This window comes from Pangasianodon hypophthalmus, chromosome 12 (assembly GCF_027358585.1).
Source record: "Pangasianodon hypophthalmus isolate fPanHyp1 chromosome 12, fPanHyp1.pri, whole genome shotgun sequence".
Lineage (NCBI taxonomy): Eukaryota > Metazoa > Chordata > Actinopteri > Siluriformes > Pangasiidae > Pangasianodon > Pangasianodon hypophthalmus.
The window spans coordinates 17,462,842-17,489,152 of NC_069721.1; the positions used below are offsets into that span (position 1 = coordinate 17,462,842).

At 39.4% G+C, this 26,311-nt stretch overlaps 1 protein-coding gene across 5 annotated transcripts; it reads left to right on the forward strand.

Annotated features, from left to right (window-relative positions):
* The first annotated feature begins 4 nt into the window (after positions 1-4).
* Positions 5-25,644, forward strand: mta3 (metastasis associated 1 family, member 3). 5 transcript variants are annotated; one of them, XM_026915020.3, is made up of 20 exons: positions 6-281; positions 2,629-2,696; positions 4,529-4,622; positions 5,940-6,066; positions 8,391-8,454; positions 9,405-9,522; positions 11,344-11,446; positions 11,784-11,883; positions 11,998-12,186; positions 14,107-14,181; positions 14,286-14,344; positions 14,458-14,579; positions 14,748-14,905; positions 15,666-15,888; positions 19,797-19,889; positions 19,983-20,162; positions 20,264-20,295; positions 21,166-21,290; positions 22,404-22,431; positions 24,962-25,100. In XM_026915020.3, exons 1-20 carry the CDS (start codon positions 254-256, stop codon positions 25,007-25,009), a joined length of 2,034 nt encoding a protein of 677 aa, XP_026770821.2. In that variant the 5' UTR covers positions 6-253; the 3' UTR covers positions 25,010-25,100. The 5 variants fall into 5 exon arrangements, with proteins under 5 accessions (XP_026770819.2, XP_026770820.2, XP_026770821.2 ...); XM_026915018.3 differs by lacking the exon at positions 22,404-22,431 and having other exon boundaries at positions 5-281; positions 24,962-25,644; XM_026915019.3 differs by lacking the exon at positions 22,404-22,431 and having other exon boundaries at positions 5-281; positions 21,169-21,290; positions 24,962-25,644.
* Positions 25,645-26,311: the final 667 nt, after the last annotated feature.

The window sequence follows — 26,311 nt, forward strand, 5'->3', positions numbered from 1 at the left end:
TGTGTTTCGGTGAGAGAGAGAGAGTGTGTGTTTCGGTGAGAGAGTGTGTGTGTGTGCCGAGAGAGGGGCTCTCCACTAACAAAAAAGAAACCCAAACCAGGGAGAGAAATTTCAAGCTCATTTCGCTGTTTATCCCCTTTCTACAACAGTCTGCAACGTTTTAATAACTTATAATTATTACATATTTTTATTTACTTATTTATTATCTTTTTTAGTTTATGGTTTGTTTTTTTACCACTCCGGGAGGGCAGAAATGGCGGCCAACATGTACCGGGTCGGAGGTAGGCTAGTACAATCCGTATTTCTGATTTCATGATAGCTGAAAGACTTTTGAGTTGTATTTCTAACTTTAACAGGTATGCGAAAAACTTTTCAAAGCACTGGGTGTGCAAACGAAGTCCTTAAAATCGACCAGGGATTGAATTTATTGCAAATTATTTGGGATGCCTGTGAGGCCTTTTAGCCGCACTAGCAAAAGAATGCTAGTTTTAGTCGTGGCTAGCTATCATAAACACATCATCAGCTAATCTAGCTAGCTAACGCTGTTAAAGATGCAGAAATGGGCCAAGTTAAATGCGTTTGTCATAAATTCACTCTTCAGTATGTAGGGGTTTTCTCTGAGGGATGGCCAGTGTGGGTTTTTATGCAGATATATTTCTTCGTAACGTTCACCATTTTGTACATTTTCATTAGTTATGAGTCCTCACGGCGTGCTAGCTAACTAGCATTATACAGCTCAGTTTATCGCTAACATTAACCACCGAATAACCACGTCGGTTTTATTCACTGAGAGCAAAATTCACCTAAACAGCCTCGAGACTAACGTTAATAACTTTGCATTTCTCCAACACAAACTCATTTATCGACTTAAACCTCGTTTTACTGTTTCTCCCCTATTGTTTAATACAATTATCCAGGCACAGTAATGATTAGCTGTGGCGTGCCGGTGAATCCGACATTGTTTCATGGCGGCGTTAAATCGTGGCAAAGATTTAACGCCCAAAGACAATCGTCATATTTGTGGAATACAAATAGCTGAACTTGGACTGTATTCATGTATGCAATATCTTTTTGAATCTGTTTTAAGAAGCACATCAGAAATTCACGCCGTAAAGTAGAAACAATTAGACAAATGCAGTGCTTTCGGTTTGTCCCAGTGTATAGGAATGAGAGAGGCATGTCTGGGCTTTTTAACACCAGGGCCCTTACAGTCCTGCATATAACACCACTCAGCAAACCTCCTTGCAAAAGTACAGTAATGCATTTATTAACAGGATTTTATTCACACGTTGACCTTGTAGTCCTGTATGCAACCGTGTCAAGTGATGCAGGAATCACCTTTCAGTTATGGCTTAACATCTACAGAAGCAACCTGTGCTTTAGAGATGTGGAGGTGTACTGAGCATCATCAGTACATGTTCTGCTCCAATCCAGGCATGTTATGATGAGAATGCATGTGGTGATGTGTGGCACAACATACATGTGAACACAAGACACAACTTATCTTAAAGGCCACCACCATCAGGACTCTGGTGTTTTGCATAACTGCACAATAGAAGATTGCAGATTGGAGGAAATGTGATTGTTAAATTCCTTGTCACAAGAAGCTTTAGGCATCCACACTACTGTTTATAGATAGCCAAAAGTTTGTGGACACCTGCCCATCACACCCATATGAGGTTCTTCCCCAAACTGTTGCCACAAAGTTGGAATCACACAATTGTACAGAATGTCTTTGTATGCTGTAAGATTACAGTTTCCCTTCACTGGAGCTAAAGAGTCCAAAAACCTGTTCCAGCATGACAATGCTCCTGTGCACAAAGCAGAGGTTCATGAAGACATGGTTTGACAAGGTTGATGTGGAAGAACTCGAGCAGCCCTCAACCTCAACCTCACTGAACATCTTTGGGATGAAGTGAAATGCAGACTGCATCCCAGACCTCCTCACCCGACATCAGTGCCCGACTTCACTAATGCTGTAGTGGCCGATTGAGCAACAAATCCCCACGGCCACACTCCAAAATCTAGTGGAAAACCTTCCCAGAAGAGTGGAGGTTATTATAACAGCAAAGAGGGGACTAATTCATGATTTTCAACGAGCATATATGGGTGTGATTGGTCAGGTGTCCACATACTTTTGGCAATATAACATAAAAACTTAATAAACTGTATGTATATATATATGTATATATATGTATATGTTGTGTAAAGTTATTATTTAGATGGTAACATAGTTAACATATAATTAAAATATTAAAATATTTTCAAGTTTGTCTTTTGTGCAACCATTCCAAATGATAAACAAAATAGGGCTTAAAAGTTTAGAAGTAGGCCTACAATTTGAACACATCAGATAAAATCATTCTGATCCTAATGTGCTGTCGTGAGCCCTGGGGCTTCTAGCATTCAGTAATGATTAAAAAAAAAATTGGACTTTTCGATTTATGTTATTATGGATAAACACACCACCTGAGTTTGTGTAATTCAGTGACAGGAAATGTGTTATAGTCTGCATAACAACATTTTCTTGCAGCCTTTGTCCTCTAAGTACTAGCTAATTTGATCATTCTTTGTTTTGAATTAATAAGCAAACCATGCAAGAATGAAATGCCATGTTTCTTGTTGCAGATTATGTCTTTTTTGAGAATTCTTCAAGCAACCCTTATCTGATCCGGAGAATAGAGGAGCTGAACAAGGTACAGTTCTGAGGTGTGAGGGTGCACTGTGGGTTGTTTGTGGGAGAGTACTGGAAATTACAGGGGAAGACTGAAATCTTTACAGTGGTAGTCACGTGTAGAAATGCACACATATTTCACTTATAGACAATATTGAACAGCGTGATGTATTTAAATAGTCTCCAGTAATGATTCAGGTGATTGAGTGATGGAGTCGCACTGGGATCCTGCAGTGACGCTCACAACAGTTTCAGTCCCCTTTGCTAATAGGCACTGTGAACATACCTGCTTTTAGCTATGGGTGTGTTAGAAAAAAACATGCAGAATAGGTTAGAGCAGGCTTATAAAAGAAGCAAATAAAAGTCCATTTTCTTTTCCCTTGCTAAACAGCAAAAATCAAATAGCCTCCATGACTCATATATTCCTACCCTTTATTCTTTTCTGATCCACAATAGTCCTGCCATGTTTAAAAAGGGAATCAAAGACAGGCTGATCCAATTCTGAGTCCCTCAAAAGTATCTCAACAGATTTGTTTGCTGTGGTGAGTTTAAGCGTTTAGGTGCGTGCAAGGACGCAATTTAAAATGGTTTGATTCAAACTGATTGTGTTGGCCAGGTTTCATATTAGAGCCTGATAAGAAATATATATTTCTTCCAATCTCTGTTCATGTTTGTTTCTGATGCGGGCGTAATATAATATTTGGTGACAGGTGTTAAACGTGTTGTTCCCGAGGCAACGAAAAAGGTTAAAGCGCTGCGCACCTGTGCCATCTGTAGCTGGTTTTCTGCAATATAATTATTCTTTTCAAATTGATTTTTTTCTCAGTATATCTCAATAAATCGCACTGCAGCTATAAAAGAGTAGAACAGCAATGCCCAGTTCACATGACATGGAAAAAAAAATATATAGAGCTCTCTTTAACCCTGCTGTTATTTATTATAATTTTAAGAGACGTCTATCAATGCAGTGTGAATTAAAAATACCATATTGAGGATAAATTAATTTGTTTTTTCAGTAGGAAATGTAAAGAATGGGAGCATCTGGCTCAAAATGCCAACTGGATGCGTATGCTGATAAAATATGTTTACATTACTGCCACAGATATTTATAAATGGTTATATCTTAATAAGGATCTATGGTGACTCCAGTCAGTCCACTACATTTTCATGGGACTTTTATCTTTTCAGAAACTAAAATTCGCTTGATCAGCAGATTTAGATGGATGACCATACATGCTGCTATTTTGCTTGACCAATCCTGCATGAATTTAAATATCATCATCCATCTTTTTTTGGTAGATAAGACTGATTATCCAGTGGATAGAAGAGGGTGCCAGGAGGGTCTTTCTCAGAAGTGAACCAGTGCAATGACAAAACAGAACAAGACTTGACTGTTCTTTTTGATCTCCCTGACTGTTGTCTCATGGGAAATCAAAAGTGTGAAGAACCAGATATACACAACACCAGTCTTTTTGTAATGACCTGATTTTCTGCAAACTGCTCAGACTGCAAAAAAGACCAGACGTGCTTTGGTTTAAAAATAGTGTTATCCTAATCAGGAAAAGTGCATCAGTTTTGCTGTGCTTATGTTGATTGTAGAGGGTACCCCAATGGTTTTTTCAGTGAAACTTGCTGAATAAGCTGACAACATGGCTTATTAGCCGACTTTATTAACAAATAGTGACCCAGAGTCTGTCTTGGTAACTTGGGCCATCATCAGCCCTGTACTGTTCAGTTTTATAAGCTTTTTTTTTTTTTTTTCCCGTTTTCAATAAGTAGGTGTTAGGGACGGGAAAGTGTGGTTCAAGTGTGAAACCGTAAGCCGCCATTGATCATGCCTGTCACTGCTTTCAGACGGCGAGCGGCAATGTGGAGGCAAAGGTGGTGTGTTTCTACAGGAGAAGGGACATCTCACAGAGCCTCATCCAGCTGGCAGACAAGCATGCGAGTGAGTGAGGTTGTGTAAGACTGAGTGGTGTTTTGTGTTGGTGGTTGAAAATGTGTTTTAATGAGGCCATGTTTTACTAAAAAAATAATAAAATAAAATAAAAAAAGCCATCCATGCACATCCTGTGTGTGTGTGTGTGTGAGAGAGAGAGTGTGTGTGTATCCCTCTTCATGACAAGCCAGGATGTGTGTCATATCACTGTGTGTCAGCAGGGGTCTTGTGATCTTTACAGAATTGCTAATTCCACACAGCCATAATTGTATGGTGGGCTTTCCTAATCCAGTGTCACTTAGGGATGCTTAACTAATTGATATTGACAAGCCAGTGTGAGGGTTTGCCATCTTCAAGAATGCTAAATTAAGGTGTTTTGTTGGAGAATAGGGCTGCATGACATATCATTTTTTAATCATTAAGGGCTTTGCAATACTACTATTGAAGAATCTTTCCATATGGACATAAGCATTTTAACAAACATTTTATTAATGTTCCATGAGCACTTTGTCTGATCTCTGAGGATCCTGATACAGCTTCTATGGGTGCTATGAAACATCATGGACTTGGTGTGATATAACATGGTCCAAATTACACCACCACATCATAGATTGCCTGGTGTAGTAGAATAATTGCAGTATGTTACCTTCGTCCATGTTTTGCAGCCCTGTTGGAGAAGGTTAACTGGGCTAGGTTTGTCCATCCTGGAAGACCTCACTTCCAGCATTGATAAATAGTGCTGGCAGTGATGCATCTGAAACAACAGTGAAATCATCCAAGGCTGAAATGCTTGTGCTGATACCTTTTGTGGTGCTTTTTCTGCCAGTCAGCTTGATTCATGTCCTAATGCGGTGCTATCATCACTAGTGTCTTGTCTTCCATTTCACCATCCGATGGTTTGTATAATAACAGTAATGAACAATCGTTTGGAACAATTTCTTAGTACTCTAAATAATTTTTCAGATCATTTCACTTCCCAAATAGATAGCTTGAACTGATGAATGAGCGTCTGTTTGACTTTTCTATTAATGTGATAGAAACTTTTAGAAACTTTTGGCCTTCATACCTCATACCTCACTGTCTTAAATGTTCATTTTGCATGTTGGTTATTCAGGCTTTTGTTTTAAATTAAACTTTGGCTGGACTTATGCAGTATCCAGTGCAGTAATTGAGATTGTGTTTTATATGCGTGTGAATGTGTGTGTGTGTGCGCTGCATTTTTGGTCATTTTTTGTGAATGCCTCTTTTTGTAACAGCAGCACTTGGCTTGTTCTAATGCCCTGTGTGTATGCATGCTTGTGTGTGTGTGTGTGTGTGTGTGAGCAGAAGACTTGGAGGAAGAGAAGGAGACGCCTACAGAGCCAGAGCTTAGTGAGAAGCAGAAACACCAGCTCCGACACAGAGAGCTTTTTCTGTCTCGCCAGTATGAATCGCTCCCTGCCACACACATCAGGTAAACACATGCATAGTCAGCATAGAGCATGCATAGAGGGGTTACTGCGACACAGGCCAGGTTTATACAACGTCAAGGCGTTGTGTGTGGATGCTCACATAGATGTCTGCTTTTACATTAGGGGGCAGTGTCACATGAACTAAACCAGAGTTTACAAGGGATGAAAGTGTAGAAGACGGCACGGGCATAACCTTGTTTTGTGCCGTGGTTAAGAATGATGATGGTGTGAAAATCTAAACCTTGTGCGATCAATTACAAACCAAGTTAATTTGCTCTTAAAACATTTCTGAAGCATTTTTATTTATATCTGTATCAAGCTGTATCAAGTGATTCATGTATTGAAACACTTCAGTTTAACTAGTGTTTTAATCCATATTTCTAGCAATCACAGAACGATGGATGTTTTCAGATTCTTTTAGAATCGAGTTGCTGTAGTTTACATCACATACACTGTGTCTTCACTGGAAGGTCAGGAGGTTAGAAGATCACAGTCCTAGAGGAACCATTAAACTGGCCATTACAATGAGAGCTACAACCAGTATGAAACCTCACACTTTGTATTTCCTTATACTACAATATTATGATTGTAGTTATCTGTAATAAAATTAATCCATTAAACAATAATGTGATCATATCACTGTGTGTAGTGCAAACACGCAATCCTGGAAAAGGAGCCTGATAGAAACTGTTAATTTACAACTCTCCATGAGAGTTTTATCATATTAGTCCACCCTTAGAAACTAATAGCATGAATAGGCTATTAGTTAAACTGTTACAAATTTGGAAAATCAGTTCCTGTCATCAGCGATTATGTCAGAGATTTTTTAATGGGCTACGCTTTCAAAAAGGGGTGAGGACACGGCCCCAGCTTCTCCAGCCTGTGGAAAGTGGAAAACGGAAAGTACTGTATGCGATTTTATTGTTCACATGGCACTTGAGATATATTTGTGGCAATGTTATTATAAATACCCCTGATAAAATCTGTAAAAGAAGGGTCACAATGTCTAGCACACATCAGCACTTGATCCTTCTGAGACTCTTGTGGTAAATTCATTAGCAGCATGAAGCTGCGCCTACATTTTAATTAAGCGTGAGCTGTGTAGGGTTAGCCAGCACCTGCTGTGTGCACTAAGCTTGCTATTTATCAAAAAAGAAAATGAAATGTCCCTTTATTCTGGGCTCCATTGATTTATTTAACTGTATTGTTTGGAAAATCAAGGTACCATGGTTCACCAATAGTTGTTAAAACAAAGATGCTGTGCATATATGGCTATACATGCTCAGTCTCACATTCACACAGGAAGTACTCTTGGATTCTAGGGATTTTTATTAGGACTTTACTGATACTACTGCTGTTATTGATATTGTTATCACGTCAGTATGGTGTCAGCTTAATATTAGGAAAATTAATCAATGGTGGAATCAATGTAGTTTTATTATGCCAAGATAATTAATTATTCAGCAGCAATAAAATGTAACTATTGTCGGCTATATATTTCACTGACAGTTTAAAATAAGTTAAATTGACAATACTAACCCCAACCTGACAATCTATACGAAATTTCCAGATCTTTCAGATATAATTAAAAAAACTATTTAAATATATAAAATATAATTAAAAACTACTAAGCTCTTGCCTTTCACATATTAGCCTGTTTGTAATAACTTGAGTAGTTTAGTGGACTAATTCTCAGACAGAGTAAATCAGGCTATGAGAGAAGGTGGATTGAAAGAATAGCATTCAAGTCTGACAACCAAAGGTCTCGTCACCCACTAATGACTAATGTACAACCGCACCCATAATTTCTTTTGTTCTCTTCACCGTGTGTATAAGTGAATGACCTGAGAAATACTGAGAATTCAGTATTAACTCTCATGGCACTTCCAAGTCTAAGCACAGATTGCATAATGTCTGCTGTTACCTGTACTCCTGGTTTTACTTACGGGTTCCTACTTGGAACCGGTTGTTATTTCCTTATTCACCCAGTTTAAGGAGAAGAATGAAAGCCTATGTAATTGCTCCTGTGCTATTTGACAAAGCGTGCTTCTTTTCAACCTCCGTCCTCCTACCAGAGCTAATTTTTCCCCCATGTCACCTTTTCCCACCTCACCTCACATTCCTCCTCTTTTCTCACTTTCTTTTCATTCACACTTTTTTCTGTAATCTTGCACCTCATGTCACTTCCTCCTCCCAACGTGTGTCAGGGTCTGTGTGCAGGGCTTGACGTGCACGTGTGTGTGTGTGTGTGTGCGTGCGTGCGCGCATGTTGGTGCGCGTGTGTGTCTGATTCTGAAAGCTGCTTTGTGTCTGCTTGTTTTTCCAGGGGGAAGTGCAGTGTGGCCCTCCTGAATGAGACTGAATCAGTACTTTCCTATCTGGACAAAGAGGTACCAAAGTGGTGGCTTTCACAAGTGCATTTTTTATGATCTTTTTTTTTTTTTTTAGCACTTCGCCCAAATCATAAACAAATAATCCTGCATTTTTTCAAGCTAGCCTCTGTCTGCAGTTTATATATTATATGTGTGAGTACCACAAATAAGAATTTCAACACAGGATTTATGCATGATTAGAGGTATTCTAAGAGTTTTTATTTTTATTTATTTATTTATTTATTTTTTTTTTTTTTATAAATGAGACAGGTATGACAGAAAGTATTCCCAACCTGATCTTTGTAGTTTTATTAAACTTTTCAACTGAAGCAGCACTGTTAAAAACTGCTCAAATTGCTTACACTTTTTCAAGGATTTTGTGGTATTTATGCATGATCAGAGTTACAAAGGTTAGTCACGAACAAACCATACATTTTTCCATCTTGAAAAGTTGTCCTATCCCTGAAAGGATTAATTTTACAGACTTGATTTATGAATACATTTTTAAAGAAGAATGTGTTAAAACATTCTGCAAAAATATGTTTCACATAAACAACTGCTCTTAAGATTTTACTTTACGTCAGTTTAGAGTAACTGGCATGGCTTGTTCTTTTCTCAGTACAGGGAAACAAGAAAAAAATGTTCTTTGGTAATCACCCATACTCCACATTGGGTAGATGGAGAATGTTGAAGTGTTCCTTCAAATTTAACTGTGGTTTAACAACTTCCTTATGTCGTCTCAAGGAGTTTTTCCTTGCCTCTGTTGCCTCTGGCTTGCTCATTAGGAATCTAAATCTACATCCAGAGTTCTGTCAAGCTGCTTTGTGACAATGTCTGTTGTAAAAAAAAAAAGTGCTATAGAAATAAAACTGAATTGAATTCAGAGATGTCATATTTTACATGAAACTTCCGAGTGTGTGGTCTGTTCCTCATTTCTCACGACTGTCTCTTTCTCTCTTTTTTTAAAGGATGCATTTTTTTACTCCCTGGTGTATGACCCAACACAGAAGACCCTGCTGGCAGACAAAGGGGAGATCCGTGTGGGCCCCCGCTTTCAAGCTGACGTCCCTGATATGCTCCAGGAAGGTGATCAGAACACACTTTAACACAATATGACAAATCCATTTTGTGATTTTATTATCGTATAGTTTTTGCTTGTATTTGAAGAAGAAAGCTTTAGTCATACATATGGTACAGTACAATGAAATTCTTTTCTTCTCATATCCCAACTCGTTATGACATTGAGGTCAGATCACAGGGTCAGCCATGATACAGCACCCCTGGAGCAGAGAGGGTTCAGGGCTTTGCTCAAGGGCCCAACCGTGGCAGCTTGGTGGTGCTGGGCCTTGAACTCCTGAACTTCTGATCAGTAGTCCAGACCACTGAGACACCACTTTGTTCAATACCTGTGCCGCTATCTTTTATTTAATTTCATTTTGAACGAAAACTCTTCTGTCTGGTTTCAAGCCGAGTTATAACCTTCAGCCTCTGTTTGTAAGATTGAGTGAGGTTGTGTAGTAGAACTTTCTCTTGACACTGACTGGAGAGGTTGAGCATGGCGCTTAGTATTTGCAGGGTATCAGGATAAGTTTGATTAGTGACTGCTGGTGCATCACAAAAGGGACAGGATAGATTACGATATCAGCAGTTCCAATCAGTCATGTGTGAAATTGCTCTTCTATCAGTCTCTTCACTTCACTTCACCACTTGTACTGTTTCCCCGGTTATATCCCCAGTTGCAAAGATCTTAACGCTTCTAATCCTGTTCTTTTGGTACATTTGCATACAAGTGTACATTGTCTTGGATGTCTATGTGGAAAACAAAACTTTTGAAGGCCAAATGTGTTATACACATCATCCCTGCTGAGAGAAACCAGAACTGCATAGCAAACATTTATTAAAATATAATTTTTACATTAATTTGTTTTATAGTACTCTTGGGCTATAGTTGTGCATAATAGATTGTGGCAGTGAGAGTGATGGACCCATTTATTTGCTGGTCAGTTTGGGCATTGCTTGTGGATTGCAGAGCTCTAGTGGTGCTCAGTGGCCATTTGTCTCTTGAGGGTGACTGAGTTTGTATACTGTAATGAAAAGTGGCAAAAAGGCTGGTGAGCAAGAGTACCTGAACAAAAACATAAACTTTAAATAGGACCAAGAATCAAAATTTTATTTGTTAAATTTGCAGTGGTGCTGTTTCAGATAATTTAAAATGCCACTGATTCTGTTAATCAGGTTTATTGGACCCAGCTATCTGCTTGAGGTGTCATGTATCCACTGATCTATAGAGAATAGAAAATAATCATGATTCAGGACGAGTCACGATACAGGATGAGTATTGTGACACTGAGATTCATAAAGCACGCTATTATTATATATTTTAAAAAATATAAAAAAGTTAGGAAAAAACAATTAAAAAAAAAAGACATGAAATAAGAAGGGAAATGTTATTCTCTTATAAGTAATTAGTGCAGTTAGGTAATATTGTCGGAGTAGTGACAATACCAAAGATGCTAACAAAAAATACTTGTGGCATAATTATTGCAGCAACAATACTATATTGTCATTTCATCCATTTCTACTCAGCTTCTCCTTAGAGATCTTTAGAGGATCAATTCCCCATTTTTATCAACTTTAATGCCTTTGTTTACTAAGTCTCTTGAGTTAAGCTAAGGCTGATATTCTATCAACCCTCTGAATGTGGGAAGTTTGGTTAATAAATCACTTGAAACAAATGAAACATTTCACTATACTGAATTTATCTGGAAGTGTTTGGAATGAAAATGAGTAAATATTTGGTCATTGAAAGCTATTACCATGCTCTTTTGGGATATTTTACAGAAGTGCAAACCTTCATAACAAATAATATGTGGAATTACTTAAATGAAACTGTCCTCTTTCAACCAGGGGAAGCAGATGACAGGGACCAGTCCAAGCTGGAGGTGAAAATGTGGGACCCAGAATGTCCACTGACCAATAAGCAGATAGACCAGTTCCTAGTGGTGGCTCGGTATGCGTTCTGGCTCAATATGAAAATGAATCCTTTTGCTTAAAGAATTAACACTAACAAAAGCTGGTTGTATTGTATGCCAAACAACTATAGTTAAAATGTGTCAGTTTAAAATAATTGCACCATACAATCATAGTAAATATGTCCATGTCATTATTCTGCCTCTCTTCAAAAAAAGTTTTAAGGTTAATTATACAGCTCTGTGCCCTGAAGTAGAATGGTATGTTTATAAACTGAGATACTACTGATTATAATAATGACTGTAATTATATTGTCTCTGATTGGTGTAATCTTTGGTGGTCCCACACATGATAGTAGTGTATTATTGTTTGCACAGGGCGGTGGGTACCTTTGCTCGAGCTCTGGACTGCAGCAGCTCCGTCAGGCAGCCCAGTTTACACATGAGTGCTGCAGCGGCATCGCGAGACATAACGCTGGTACCGTCCTCAGCAGCATTTAGTTTTACAGCTCTCCTTCTCTCTTTTTTGCCTCATTAATTTTATTTTTGTGTGTGGCTCTTTTTCTTTTCTCCCTGTCCTGACTGTGTGCAGTTCCATGCCATGGACACTCTGCACAGACATGGCTATGACCTTTCAAGTGCACTGAGTGTTCTGGTGCCACAGGGAGGCCCTGTGCTCTGCAGGGACGAGATGGAGGAGTGGAGCTCTTCAGAGGCCAACCTGTTTGAGGAAGCATTGGAGAAATACGGCAAGGATTTCAACGACATCCGGCAAGACTTTGTGAGTCAAAATCCTAAAGATCATAGACAGTCATACAGAGATGTATAGGAAAGCAATACAACTCCGTAAAGAGAAAGCAAAAGCTGTGTGTCAAGGTTTTCGTAGCCAGGGACCCCTTTAACTGTAAAATAAATACTGATGAACCCCGTTATTGTGGATTTATTTCATGAACATTATTTAGATTGCACAAATATAGAGCCACTGAGCTTTCTCTTCCTGAATTTTCTACTGATAATACTCAGGTCTAAGTTGACTGGTGCTTGGACCCATGAATATAACAACTTGGTTCTTGATTTCCACGACTGTAATGAAATCTAAAGACTCATTTTGAGAACCTCTGTGTTAGAGAGTAGGGTAGTGAAGTGGAGAAGAAGTGTGTAACGGAATGATGGTTAACTTTGTCTCTCTGTAGAGTTTGAGTCTCAGTGAAACATGCCTAAACTTTTAGAATCAGGTTAATCCAGATAGAAAATCTGGAGTGTGCTCTCATGTCTGTGCCCAAGTCTCAGGGTCTGGGGTGAGTGGCTTTGTCAGGCCAAGATCAGGATGGACAGTAGTGTTTTAGCTCTCTAGGAAATTACTTTCTTTCCACTAGAGACTTAGCATCTAAAGGGAGAGCTGCCCTTGGCTTGACCTGCACTTGGAGAAGCAAGGCACCAGATGATGACTCAAGTGTAAATGGTTATTCAGACACTCATGGTTCAATAGCTGAAATAGAATCCTGAGCACAGTTCACAAGAATAATCCCACTGAGATGCTATTGTCACAAATCTCTGTTGGCTTTTGGTGGGATATGCACAAGATGTCCTTTGGACACTCAAGGCTTGGCCTCTATCCTGTTGTTTCTTTTTTTTTTCTTGGACATCCCTGGATAAAGATCAGTCGAGAGTGCTATAAGTGAGCATGTGCCAATAATCAGGCATGCAATGTACTGTGATACTCAAGATGCATGGTATTATTTTTGGCATATTTGGAAGCAGCATTACTTATCTTTCTCTATGAGGGAAATTCTGTACAGAAAATGAGAATTGAACAAAATGGCAAGCAAATGGCATTCTGCTCCAATCGAGGAACGACTATCTTTAAAAATGACACCTTATTAAATATGATGAACTGTATACCATATTTTTAAGGTATGAAAATGTAATGTCTGGATGTGCCTAGCCACACTAAGCCTGTGTTCATGGGTACACAGCAGGGTTGTTATTTTGAAACTGTAGGGGTTTTGTTCCTAATCAAGCCTGCGGGTTGATGAGGGCTTTCCTCTCAACATGCACTCTGCCATATCAGGCACTCTCCATCTAGAGTTGGAGAGACAGTCCACAAGATGACTGATGTAAGGGTAGAATTTTCCAGGCTTTCACACTGTTAAAGATACTGCATTAAAGTCCAGCATGCGAGAGGGCAGGTGACACTTTGTCTTGTTGGCTCTGACAAATCTGATCAGTAAAGGCAGGTGCCATTTCCCCCGGAAAAACAGAAGTGGAAAAAAGAACAGAAAAGCCACATGCACGCTTCAGCATCCTGTGTGCAGTCGTACCAACGGACCTCAAAAGAAACTTCTGTGTTGTCATCCTCTTATTGCCTTTTTACTTAAGTGCCATTGGTAAGGATGTACGTTAGGATATATTGAAATGTTTTTAGCATTCATCCTCCAGGCATCTGCCAAAGGCAGGTGCTCATGAATAAATATGTGCATCTGCATGCAAAGCCAGACATTGATGTCTCAGAATAAGCATAGAAATATAAAGGTATTTTGAGGTCGTTCCCGTCTGTCGATTTGCGTTGCTAAAGTGAGAGCGGGCATACAGTTCACCAGGGGTAGACAAAGACTCCAGTGGTGTGTGTGCATCACTACCATGGTAGTTCTCATGTCATTTCTTACTCTTTGCTTTGTACCTTCTTCCTGCTTTGTTTCAGCTCCCATGGAAGTCCCTGACAAGCATTATTGAGTATTACTACATGTGGAAAACTACAGACAGATATGTGCAGCAGGTAAACAAAGCACTGAAAGCGTATGATGTTACTTTTGTTGACAGTATACATTAAACACAGTATGCATTATATACCATACACATGGTGCTTATTTGTCGATTCAGAAGCGACTGAAGGCAGCTGAAGCAGAGAGCAAATTAAAGCAAGTCTACATCCCCACGTAGTGAGTTGAACATCCTCCTTGCCTTCCGATTCCTCTTGCTTTATTCTCCTGAACCAGCCAACATTTATTCACTCATTATAATGTGAATTTTGTGTATTTTTTTTATACTGCAGTAATAAACCAAATCCTAATCAGATCTCTGTCAGCAATGGCAAGATGACCACCATGAATGGCGCAGCAGGGCCGGGCGGGTACCATGCAGCCAGCGGGGGTCGTGCATGTGAAAGCTGTTTTGGTGAATATCTTATGACTTTCTTTCTTCAGTTACAATCAACAGAGTCCTCACAGTTCACTTGAAACATGCCATGCACTCTAAAACTGAAAACTTACCTCCTTAAAATCACAAATCTTGCCAGGTATTGTCAGTGTGAGACTGTGGTGACTGTCTCTTTTGCCTCCCTAGCCATGCAGTCCCCTCAGTGGTACTCGTGGGGTCCTCCGAACATGCAGTGTCGCCTCTGTGTCTCCTGCTGGATGTACTGGAAAAAGTATGGTGGCCTGAAGATGCCAAGCCGAGCTGAGGGAACAGAGGAGAAAACGCCTCCAAGCCCTGCTTCAAATGTAAGAACTTGCTATAGTCAGGGATTAGGGTGTGCAGGTATTAGAAGTCAGTAATAGATGATAGAGGTGGCCTGATAATCTCTCAGAAGACAGATAGAGATGGGGTATTTCGACTACTCACAGGATTTAAAAAGCCTTGGTGCAGTTGGCATCAGGTTTGGAAAACTTGGTTCTCCATCCGAATTAAAAAAAAAACTTGAATAGAAAAGCCATTCGAAAAACAGCTGTGTGCTTTGGGTATTATAGTATTTTCCCCCTAATTGCTTTTTACGTCATCTTCAGGATTTCTGCATGACCGTAGTTGATGGAAATGTAAATGTGCATTTTCTTGTGCCTACTTTTTGGAAATTTGTTTTGTAATTGAAAGATTTTTGAATTAAAACACAGCTAGCATGGCATAGAGTGAAAACGTGGTTCTTCGTAAGTCGTAGTGCAAGACAAATAAAATATGAACTGAAAATATATATAATATGACTGAAAATAGCGTAATTAGCAGGTTGAAGCTTAATCATTCCTCTATGACTAGCATTATTGACATAAGGCATATAAAAAGATCATTTAGATGATGGTGCAAAATGATCACGTCCTGTAATTGTAATAAGTCCTGCTCGTTCCATCTTTCCATCTTTCTCAATCTGTTTCTTTCTCCCTCTCCCCCTTATCTGTCTGCATCTATTTTCCTATTGTTCTCTTTCCTTCATGTTTCTGTCCTGATTACCTTTCCCTTCATTGTCTCTGTCTTTCTCTTGTCTGTCTGTAGGAGATGCGTTCACGTGGCCACAGCCTGCGTCAGACCTCCCACATGGTTCCCATGAGGAACAGCGGAAGTCCCAAATCCTCCATGAAGACTAAGCAGGCCTTTCTGCTACAGGCCACGCGCCTCACCAAGCTGGCGCGTCACATGTGCCGTGACCTCATCAGGCTGCGCCGGGCTGCGCGCCGCCCCTTTGTGCCCATTAACTGTGGCGCCATAAAGGCGGAGTGTAAGAGCTCTTTAAATTCCTAACTTCAATCTTTCTCTATCTCGCCCCTTTACACACACACAACACACACAAACACACACACACTCATCACTGCACCCTTTTTGCCCTCCTCCCCACACCCACCTCTCAACATCTCGCAGTCATTCCTCCCCTTCATTTCTGTCTTTTACTGTTTTTGTTGTTATTATATTATTATATTATTTTGTTTTTTGTATTCCCCCCACCTCGTTTCCAATAAAGAAAGCCTGTCCTCCATCATTTTGGGTTGCAATCATCTTTTCATTTGTTACATTTTTTTATTTAGTTTTTGGTTTGCTGTTGTCATTTCTTAAAATAGAGTAAAAATATATTTGGAATGTCTGTGAAAAAGGGTTTGATCACATGAGAAAATCAAGTAGATCCCATTTATTATTGCCTTTATTCTAGCTTGTAGTTGTATTTGCAAGTGCATATAATGTGAGACTTGTATTTATTAATGTTGCATTTACAGATAGTCCTTTAAGTCTATTTTGCCTACAAGAAACTGTATTTTGCACACCCCTAATGATGTTTACTACTTAATGCTCACTGTGAACCTGTCCTCCCCTGCCACAGTTCATTTTACTGTTGCTTGCTCCATTTCATTCTTAAGGTCATGTGCAGCACTTGTTTTTGTTGGTCATGTTTCTGCATGATATCTGTGCTGTACCTCAAGATGTTCGTAAGGCAGAAGAAAATTTAAATGCCTATATAAAATAGTGCTGAATGTAGTGCCTGTGCCTTGTCCTGCATCTGTAACAGATTCAGGCTGTCACTGGAGGTTTGTAATTAATATCCGTCCAGAAGTGAACTTGTGAATGTATAATCTCTGTGGTCTATTGAACTGAGTTTTATGAAACAGTGAATGGATAGTTAGAGTAATATGCCCTTGTATCCTTTTTACAGGTTAGGGGGCTTAAGCACCTTAAGGAATGCAGTGTAGGAGAAACACCTTGGACAGTTCAGGAAAGAGATAGCTCAGGCAGGATTTTCTTTTTTTTTTTTTTAAAGTCTGTGTGCATGCACTAGACAAAACATCATTTAATGCATTGACTATCAAACTGAGTAATCGTTTGGATTACTTGATAAATTTGAAACTTCCGAAGATAAATTATAAGAAGTCTATTGTTGCAATGTGACAGTTGGCAAGTTACTTTAAAAAGCATTTCTGCAACCAACCAGCAATGTTTTTTTTTTTTTTTTTTTTTTTTTTTTTAATTCAATACTTACGACAAGAAAGATATGAAAGTATATGAAAACTGCATTCTTGGTCATGAAATCTTAACATTATAGGACTATAAAAATCACCTAATTCCAGGAGGAAATTATCTAATGTAGTTAAATGATGGTCAGGGAACAAGAAAATCATTTTCTTCAGGAGCCATTTAATCTAAAGAATAAATTGTTCACTAGAACAACATCTCATTTGTATGGCTGTTCTTTGCCTCGTCTGTGGATGATGGGACAGCTCAAGTGATGGCCCCAAGAAATGAGTTCATAGTGGTAGGGGAACAGAAGATGATACAGACTAAAATCATTTATCCTCGAGAAACCATAGAAAAGCTGGGCTGCTCAAATTGCTTTTATGTAGCAAACGATGTACGTAAAGAAGCCATTGACAGGCTGTTGAGGCCTTATGTGCCTTTGTAATGGGATCATAAAACATGTCATGACTTCAGTGGCTTGGCTGAAAAGTGAAAATTGTGTCACTACAACTCTGTGGTTAGTAAATGAAGTAATCTGAGAAAGCTAAAATGCAAAAATATCTTCAAGATCAAAACCTGTGATTAAATGGAGTCTTTTTCGCGAAGCTAGCTTCAGTATGTGGAAATGGTTTGGAACATCTTGCTATGCCTTAAGAGCATTTGTAGACTTCTGCTGCTTTATTTATAGTTCGTTAGATGAGCAAATAAAGTCAAGGAGCAGGTTTTGGACATTGAAGCTTCCGGCAGTGACTTGTCAGTGTATTTCATTAGATTACAGACAAGAGTAAATGGGCATTTGGGCCTCTGAAGTTTCTCTGAAATTTCTGAAGCCTGAAATAATTCTTTTTTTCCTGTGCTGATGTTGAAAAGAACATCGAGGAGCAATTATTAATAGCAATTTTATAATGCGCTTCCACCAGGGGACTGTCAAATAGTCATGGAAGCAAATTTTCACTGCTATGTAAATGTTGGCCTTTAACTAAATAAACATTTATTTGGTGTATTGGATTGTGCATAGTACAGAGGGGTTTATCTGTTAATTTCATATGCACAATCAGTTGTTGATATTACTGATATCCATCATTTCATATACCCAGCTTTTGAAAATATGTTCCAAGTTAGAAGGATGATGTGCAGACATCCATTTTTTTTTTGTTTCTGTGGGAATACAACTCCTGATAGCCACTTTGTATCCATTCAGTTTTGACAGTGTGTAAATCCTATCATTTAAATCCACAATCCCTCGTCTCTCCTCTGCATCGTGCCTCAGCTTAAGTTGCTCTTCCAAGTTTTGTGTTGCTCCTGCCACATCTTTCATTCTGTGCTTTCATTCCACTCCTTTCTCCACCCGCCCTAGAAGCGTGTTTGTGTCGCACCCATAAGAAGATCCTGTGGCATCTCTGTGCTATAAAGCATGGTGACCCTCGGGGCATGCTCTTTGATTTGTTTCCTTTTCTATCATATCTTTGTTTTCCTGGTGTAAATGTCCTGTGGGCAATCAAAAAAAACAAAAAAAACAAAAATAAAACCATGGCTGAAACCATTCTTTCTGAGTCCTTGTAGTTTCATGTGTCTTGTGTAACTGTCCATCACTGTGCCACACTCACACTTGATATTCTGAGTGGAGCGGCAGTCGTATGAAGTTCACCTCCACTGACAGCATGAGCTCTGATCCATTAGCTCCTGTCATTCTGCTCTGTCCATGCCCTCATCAAGCGTGTTTTGTGTTTCTTTTTATGGCGTGTGAATGCGAATGTACACACACCCATTTTCCTTCACATTTGATTTCCTCTAGCCAAGCACATATGTTGGCTATTTGGATTCTTTTGCATACCAATCAGCATGCTGCCTGTGAAAATACAACAGTCCTGCTAAGATATCAGTTTTTCCAGGGTTCTTTTTGTTTAAGGGTTAAGTGGTGCTTTAGCTCTAAAGTGAATGCATGTAAGCTTTTAACATCAATACCCACTTGAGTATCACATAATATCCACTAAATGTAGCATACAAGAATCACTTAAATCTAAAAGGACAGAAGAACCACAGACAGTTTGGCTATTGAGAAATAAAGCTTTTAAAGCCTGATGAGAAATGACCAGCTTCAAAGATAATGCAGCATTATTCAGTTGGTTAGTGAGCACATCAGCATGTACCTTACAAGCTGTAATACAGGTTCTCTGCAATACTAAAAGATCTCTGATGAGATTGCATTTTCTTTGCTCAGTGCAGTTCTTTACTGCTGCAGTCAGCTCAGTGATGTGTGATCCAATTAGATGCATTGTTAGAGAGGGAATGGTTTGAAAACATTTCAGAGCATCTTAAAGACAGGCCTTTGTTTGCCAAGGCAACAGAATGGCTTGTCTCAGAAAATCTTGCACCAGTATTCCTGAAGGTTTTAATGAATTTTATAATGAGCTGAAGTTGGTTGGACAGGGATTTTAATGAGAGCATTATGGTCAGATCGATGTGCTAGAGTCCAGGGAGAACAAAAATACGGCTTTTGCCTGAAGAAACGACTGCAGCACAACTGATTTGCCTTTGAATTTCCCTTTGCCTGGTTCTTCGTGCAAAGTATCTAGCAAAGAGGGTGGTGATTCACAGCGACATGACGAGTCTCTCTCTTGCTTGCTGCGACATATTGACTTCGCCCTGTTCTCTGTGTGTCCAATGCTGCCGGTTGATGTGTAGACATGATTCGAGTGGCAGAAGGCATGACAGGGCGATCCACCAAGCCCAAACCTTCCCAGAGGAGCACGCTAACCAGCGTCCTGCAGTATCTCGGTGAGTCACACCTGGGCTCCATTGCTGCTGGCCTGATTTTCTTGCAGGGAAGATGGGAACACCAGTGACCAGGTTTGTGCTGTGTTGTTTCAGAGTCACGTCCAGCGCCCCATGTCCAGCGCTCTCATCGTACACCTGGCCTGCAGGTCCAACCACCACGCCGGCTTCTTTCCTCCCTGCCAAGCCATGGTCCACTCGGCATGCTGGGAAAACGCTCTTACCACCATAGCAGCAGGATGGACTCTGAGAGAAGAGCAAACGCACCAGGACAAGGTGCTGATATGAAACACATATGCACAAACATTTCAGTACTGTTTGATATAACGATGTATATTTAATTTAAACACACACATTTATGTTTGCTTTTATTACAGAAAATCAGGGTCACATTGTGGGTCCCATTCTGGTAAGTAAACCTTACTGCACTATTCTCACTAAGCGTTGGTGGATAGCAAAGACAAGAAAGACAGGATAATGTGTAGTTTAAACAAGGAACCATGAAAGTGGAAGGTCTTTACCTCACCATACAAATATATCATTTGTAAAGCCAGTGACCACATCTTTCTCCAGCATTACAGTTTAATAGACTCGATTGATCATTACTGCAGGTTGGCATGTCAGCACATTTTACCAGTCGTTACTTCCTGGTTTACATTCTCAAATGGTTTAACTTCATATGCTTGTTATATTTCTGTCTTCTGTGTTTGTTCCTAATCCTGCAGCTGTAGACACTACTTCTTCATAGCTCAGCCACACCTTGAAATTGGAGATTTACGCTCTCAGTTTACTGGTTACTGCATTGCCATTATAAAAATTTTAGAATTTTGTTTAAATAATTCAAACTACTTTTTAGCACTATAAAATGAGATAATATAAATCATGAACAGATATGAATAAATGTAAATCAGCACCATTAGATTTCATTTTTATTGGCTTACTCTTCAAGTGCACCTAACTTGAATAAAGCAATTTAAGAATGGAGAGCTTGAAAAGACTTTTCTGGGATACCTGTTTGATATTTATCCTTATTTGAACATTTGTACCCTTTTGCCTTGTCTGTGGCACCAATTGTGGTTAAACAGTAATAAAACAAAAGCAGATCCATGTTTTGACTGGCAGTGCAGATTGGTACACAGTGTGTATACAGTTAATTGGGTATATGGACATAGCTGCTGCCTTGAGTCCAACATGGCTGCTACTTCATATTTTGTCATTACTTTCATGTTTGTATACCATCATGCTCACCTTTCACCATTAACACTTCCCTTTATCTCAGCAGCACAATGGACGGAGCAGTGGCAGCCCCAGCTTACGAGCCAGCAACATGATAATGCGCAAGAGACGGCCCAACTGGATCGATGCACCAGATGACAGCTTTTTCCTTGTTTCCCGAGAAACCAGGTATGTCTAACAAATGTGAAGCATGTCTTCTCTTTGTGTGCCTTTTGATGTGGATCCTGAGCTATAAGCTACAGGGCTACATATTAGTTTTTGTTCTAAATAATAAACCACTGTTACCCACTAGTATATTTGAGAGGCTTACCTCAGAACATGACACCCCTTTAGAAAAAAAACTGTAACACACATCCTGTCAAAAAGGGGCAGAATACTCAGTTTGCTCTTTGATTAGCACCTTTGGGGATTACTGATTGACTCGGCATGAAATCTCTCATTTATTTTCCCACATAGTGATGCAGCCATCAGTTAACAGCCAGTGACAAATCCAAATGGCAGGAGCTGCACATGTGTAATTACAGGATTGGTCACACTCAGTACCAAGAAAGGACCAAGAAGTTTTAACTTGAAGTTGATCAAACTGGAAATCAATAACAGTGCAAATATGGTTGTTGTCTTTAGTTAATTAGTGGGATTGTGGTGGTAACTTGAGATGAATAGAATGCTCATTTGTCTCAATGTAATGTCTCAACAGGAAGTGGCAGGACTCCACAGGTAACCTGCAAGTGAGCATAAATTCATACCAAGAAAAATACCCACTCCCCCCAAAAAACATTATACACAAAAGTCTTAAGAGAAAAATGCAGTTATTAACTGTAAGCAGAAAAATTTGCTTTGGTGTCAAATCTATAACATGTACTGTAGATCAGTTTTACTTGTTATTCACTCATTAATTCTTAGTCAGCAGACACCGAGGTATGAATGTCTCTAGAATTAAGTAGCTCATTTCATACCAGATATGTTCTGCAGCAACAAATGTCTCATCTGAATCCTAATAATCATTTCTCAGTGTGCAATAATTTGATCTAGAGTACTCTATCTGCCTAGATGTGTGCTCAGCTTCTGGGTGATTATTAATAAGGTCTGAGATGATACTTTTTATTTGGGAACAAACTTAGAAATGACTAAGGCAGCAAAATTTATCCTGAGATGGAAAGTCTGTTTTGGGGGGAGGGGGTGCACTAGAGGAGCAGGAAGACTATTTTATGCCCAAATACATCGTGGGTCACAGTGTGTTTGTGACTTCCTATGATTGACTGGAGGCTTGTCTCATTTCAGTGCTGTAGCTGTTAGACATCTGCTCATGGTAAGACCTTGGCCCATTACTGCATACACACCAACACATGCACAAACACACACACACACACACAGACTGGGGCTGCATTAGATTATGTGTATGTGCAATACAAACAATTATACTAGACATTTTAAGATGATTATGCTTTGAATGGACTCAACATAGGCAAGACGGAATGGTTACCTTTCCCCCATAGCATCTGCTGTTGATGTGTTTAACTTTGCATTGAGTTGCCTGTTTATTAGTTACTTTGAGCAGCTTGGCTAAAAAGGTTGTGTCATCCTAACGTACTGATAGTTCTGATGTGGTCCCAAGTGCAGTTTATGTCTACTAGGAGTTGGAATAGGGAGGAAGCTGGAGGAAAATGCTTCTCCATTAGGGCCCTGTCTCGATGAGCCATGACCGGCGCGTCTGTGCTCGCCGGAGCGGATGCCAGGCTAAATTTAGAGCCCTTGCTCTGAAAGATTAGCCTGTAACTGGCTTCAGAGAGGCTGAGACAAATGAGGGTCGCTCTGAGGCTGGGCCTGGCACTCATGTTTTACATCATCATACAGTGATCAGCAACTGAAGGTTGTGATATCACTCTTGCATTGTTTCTTTCCTGTAGAACTTGTTCAAAGGAAAGCAAAGTGAAGAAACTGTGTGTAGCCGTGATAGACAGGCGGTATAAATGGGTCAGCGATGTAGGTGTGTATTACTGAAGATGTTTGGGTCTTGTGTTTTTGTGAGTAGGTATTACTCCTGATATTTCCACATGTAGCCACTCCATGGTTGAAGTCAACTGTCTTTAGAAGACAGTAGTGACCATTACATCTAGATTTTTTTTTGTTTCATAGGTTGGCTGTTTAAATTTGCAATACATGTGCAATAATTCAAGTGCTCACTAACCCACTTAGCTATCTTGTGTTTTTCACATAGATTTGATGTTAGGAGTCCAGATCATGATTTCTTCATTAGACATAATCAGAGGCAAAAGTTCCTTTAAGCCTCATAAATTGTGCATGAACACGGGACCTGGGGGTTCGTCCATTAGCCTGATTTTTGCAATTATACTCTCAATGTTATATCAAATTATTTTATATAATCAGTCCTCAGTGACTCATATTCCAAAGCTTAATGCTCGTAATCACGTAGGAAGGCAGTGCATTCAGAGCAGCATTACTCTCACAAATTAACTGGTACACAGTCTTCTGTTTACCTGAGGGGGAAATTCATACTAATCCCAATACTGAACCATGACAATGTCAGAGTATATAATATAACCTGTTTCACAATGATTTAAAAAAAAAAATCAGTGTTTTTGTGTTCAGTCCATGTTTTACTGTATTATTATCCTTCTATTATCATGTTCCTGGAACTGCAGGATAGTGTATATGTGTGAAGTGTGTGCATGTGCATATGTTTCAGTCCCTGTTTGCTCTGGAACAGAGTGGTCTTTCTCTCAAGGGAGAGAATTAGCATCCAGTTGGTAATGATGTTTTCTGTGGTTTAGACAAACACAAATGCCCCACGTCATGATAACACAGTGGCAACATTAGCCTGCAGTAATACAATAACAGCATGCCAGTTCCACTAAGAAAGATTTATGTGTTTTTCTACTGAGCCGCCACTAGTGTTCAGGAATATTTAGTTACTCCATTAGTCAGCAACAAATCATATGTTTTCCTCAAAAAGCAAAACAATAGATTAGCCTTCAAATGCTGCTATACAAACTATTCTTTGCGATTGGAAAATGGAACTATGATAATAATGATTGCGAATTGTTGATCTGTTATGTAACCAGATCCTTCCTGCATGTCTTCTAGGTTCCTATATGAAAGAGGAAATGTTGTGTAATAATGTTTTCTCTATGGAGACGCTGAGGTGACATGGTGGTTATTTTTTATTAAGATGTGGATACGAATTACAATCACAAAGAGATCTATTTCATGGCCACGACTTAATTTGTGGTGACTACTGTATCTTAAAATGAATGAGGCAGGAAAATCAATTGAATTAGACCATTGTGACCACAGGTGCCTAATCATAGAGATGATTGATGATATTACACTTTATGTCAATCTTGGAATGATGTATTGGAGTTATATCGGGGTTTTTTGGAGTTACTGGTCACTTGTGACCCGGATATAGTATTAGCCCATGTCACGTTAAACGAATTCTCAAAGTGGGAAGATTTCTTTTTGCACATTCCCTCCAAATAATTAACTGGAGGACACATATTAAATATGACGTTTTCACAACCGATTAAGTCGTGGGCTCAAGTTACACAATTTGTGGGCACAATTTATTATGTTATGATACTTCAGACTATTAACTTGTGGCTGCAATATATTAATTTGTGGTCACGCCCTATAAAAAAAAAACCAAAAAAAAAAACCACCATGTCACCTCAGAGGCTCCATATTTCTCTGTATTCTCTGAAATACTATTGCTTTTGTTGTAGCATCATTTTGTATACCTCAGTCTTCAACTACAGCCTTGGACACAGTAATGTTGCAGGAGTGAACAGTCATCATGTTCTCTTGTGTTGTGGTCACAGGAAAGCCCGGAGGCTGCTCACTCGTTCCCAGTTAAGAAGAGCCTGTAGGCAGCCATGTGAGCAGATTAATTTGCGCAGGGTCCCCCAGGGGCCAGTGCAGGGACCCATCCTCGCACCCCCTCACCCTAGTCTACGGATGCGAGGTCCCATTGTGATCCACGACTGACCCTCGCCTGTGCCGTTTCACCTTCCCGCCTCTTCTCTTTGATTCTTGCCCCTAATCATACAACACAGTGGCCACACCACATCTCCGTTCTCTCTGGAAATACAGAAACAGTGCATTCATTGAAGCATAGTTAACTAACACCATGTACTATGCCATATAAACAAGCACTTAAAGTAACTCTAGGGCTCCATAAGTCTCAGTTAAGCTTCTCTAAACTCTGAACTGATCGTATTTGTTAATCTAATACTTTGTGGATGTAAGGATTGAGTCATCATGGTCCTATAAGTCAGTGGTCAGATGAAACGACATTATAATGTACAAAGCCTTTCTTTCTCATGCTGAAGACTCTTGACAGACCCTTCTGTAAAGTTTTTGTGTGCTATTTTGTTTGTAATTTTATTTAGCACTGCATTGCAGTCCTTTGATTCTCTTACCTTCTGTGAGTATTATGACTACAGGTTCGTGAGCTGTTTTAAACTATGTTTGAACAGAAGCGAAGGTTTGACGTGTTGGACATTACTGGAAGGCAGAATTTTGTAAATAGCATGGGACCTCTGGATACAAGGTGTAGCTTTTTCCTCCAGTCTTATCCGTTGGGGAAGCCACCAGTTTGATGATCTTGTTTTCTATTTCAGACAGTGTAATGTGTTTCTGATTGCACTTATCAGTGGAGGTTCATGTTACTCTTGATGACTACTATACAGATTCAGGGGCACTGATTGGCAAGGATGATCTGACGTTCTACTAAAATTATGAGGCACACTGAGTATATGACATTATCCACATGCCAGAAAAATGATGGTTCTTTTGATCTAAGTACATAAGATGTTGAGTGCCCTTTCAGAACTAATAAAAGAAACAAGGTGTTGAGAACTTTAAAAACGAACTTGAATTTAGCAGTTTGTCCACAGATGGTTATTTGGTTATTTTTCCTCCATATGTCCATACAAAGTTTCATATGTGACAAAAATAAACTAAATAATGCAGAATGGGAGATACCATGATACAGATTCAGGCTGTTTATACTGCATGTGACAGTCATAATGATGAGCAACTTCCTTTTTTTTAATGCTTCATATATTGTGTTGTGTTTACTTGTATGTCATGTGTTAAGTGAAACATGCAGAATAAAAAAAAGATTGTATATAATTGCATTAATTATTCTTGGTAATGGAGACTGCAAA

Bases quoted from the DNA above. Each gene is read 5' to 3' on its own strand.
- mta3 (XM_026915018.3), top strand. From the start codon at position 254: ATGGCGGCCAACATGTACCGGGTCGGAG. The intron at 6,067-8,390 runs GTAAACACATGC...TTGTTTTTCCAG, and splicing joins CTCCCTGCCACACACATCAG to GGGGAAGTGCAGTGTGGCCC. The intron at 20,296-21,165 runs GTAAGTAAACCT...CCTTTATCTCAG, and splicing joins ACATTGTGGGTCCCATTCTG to CAGCACAATGGACGGAGCAG.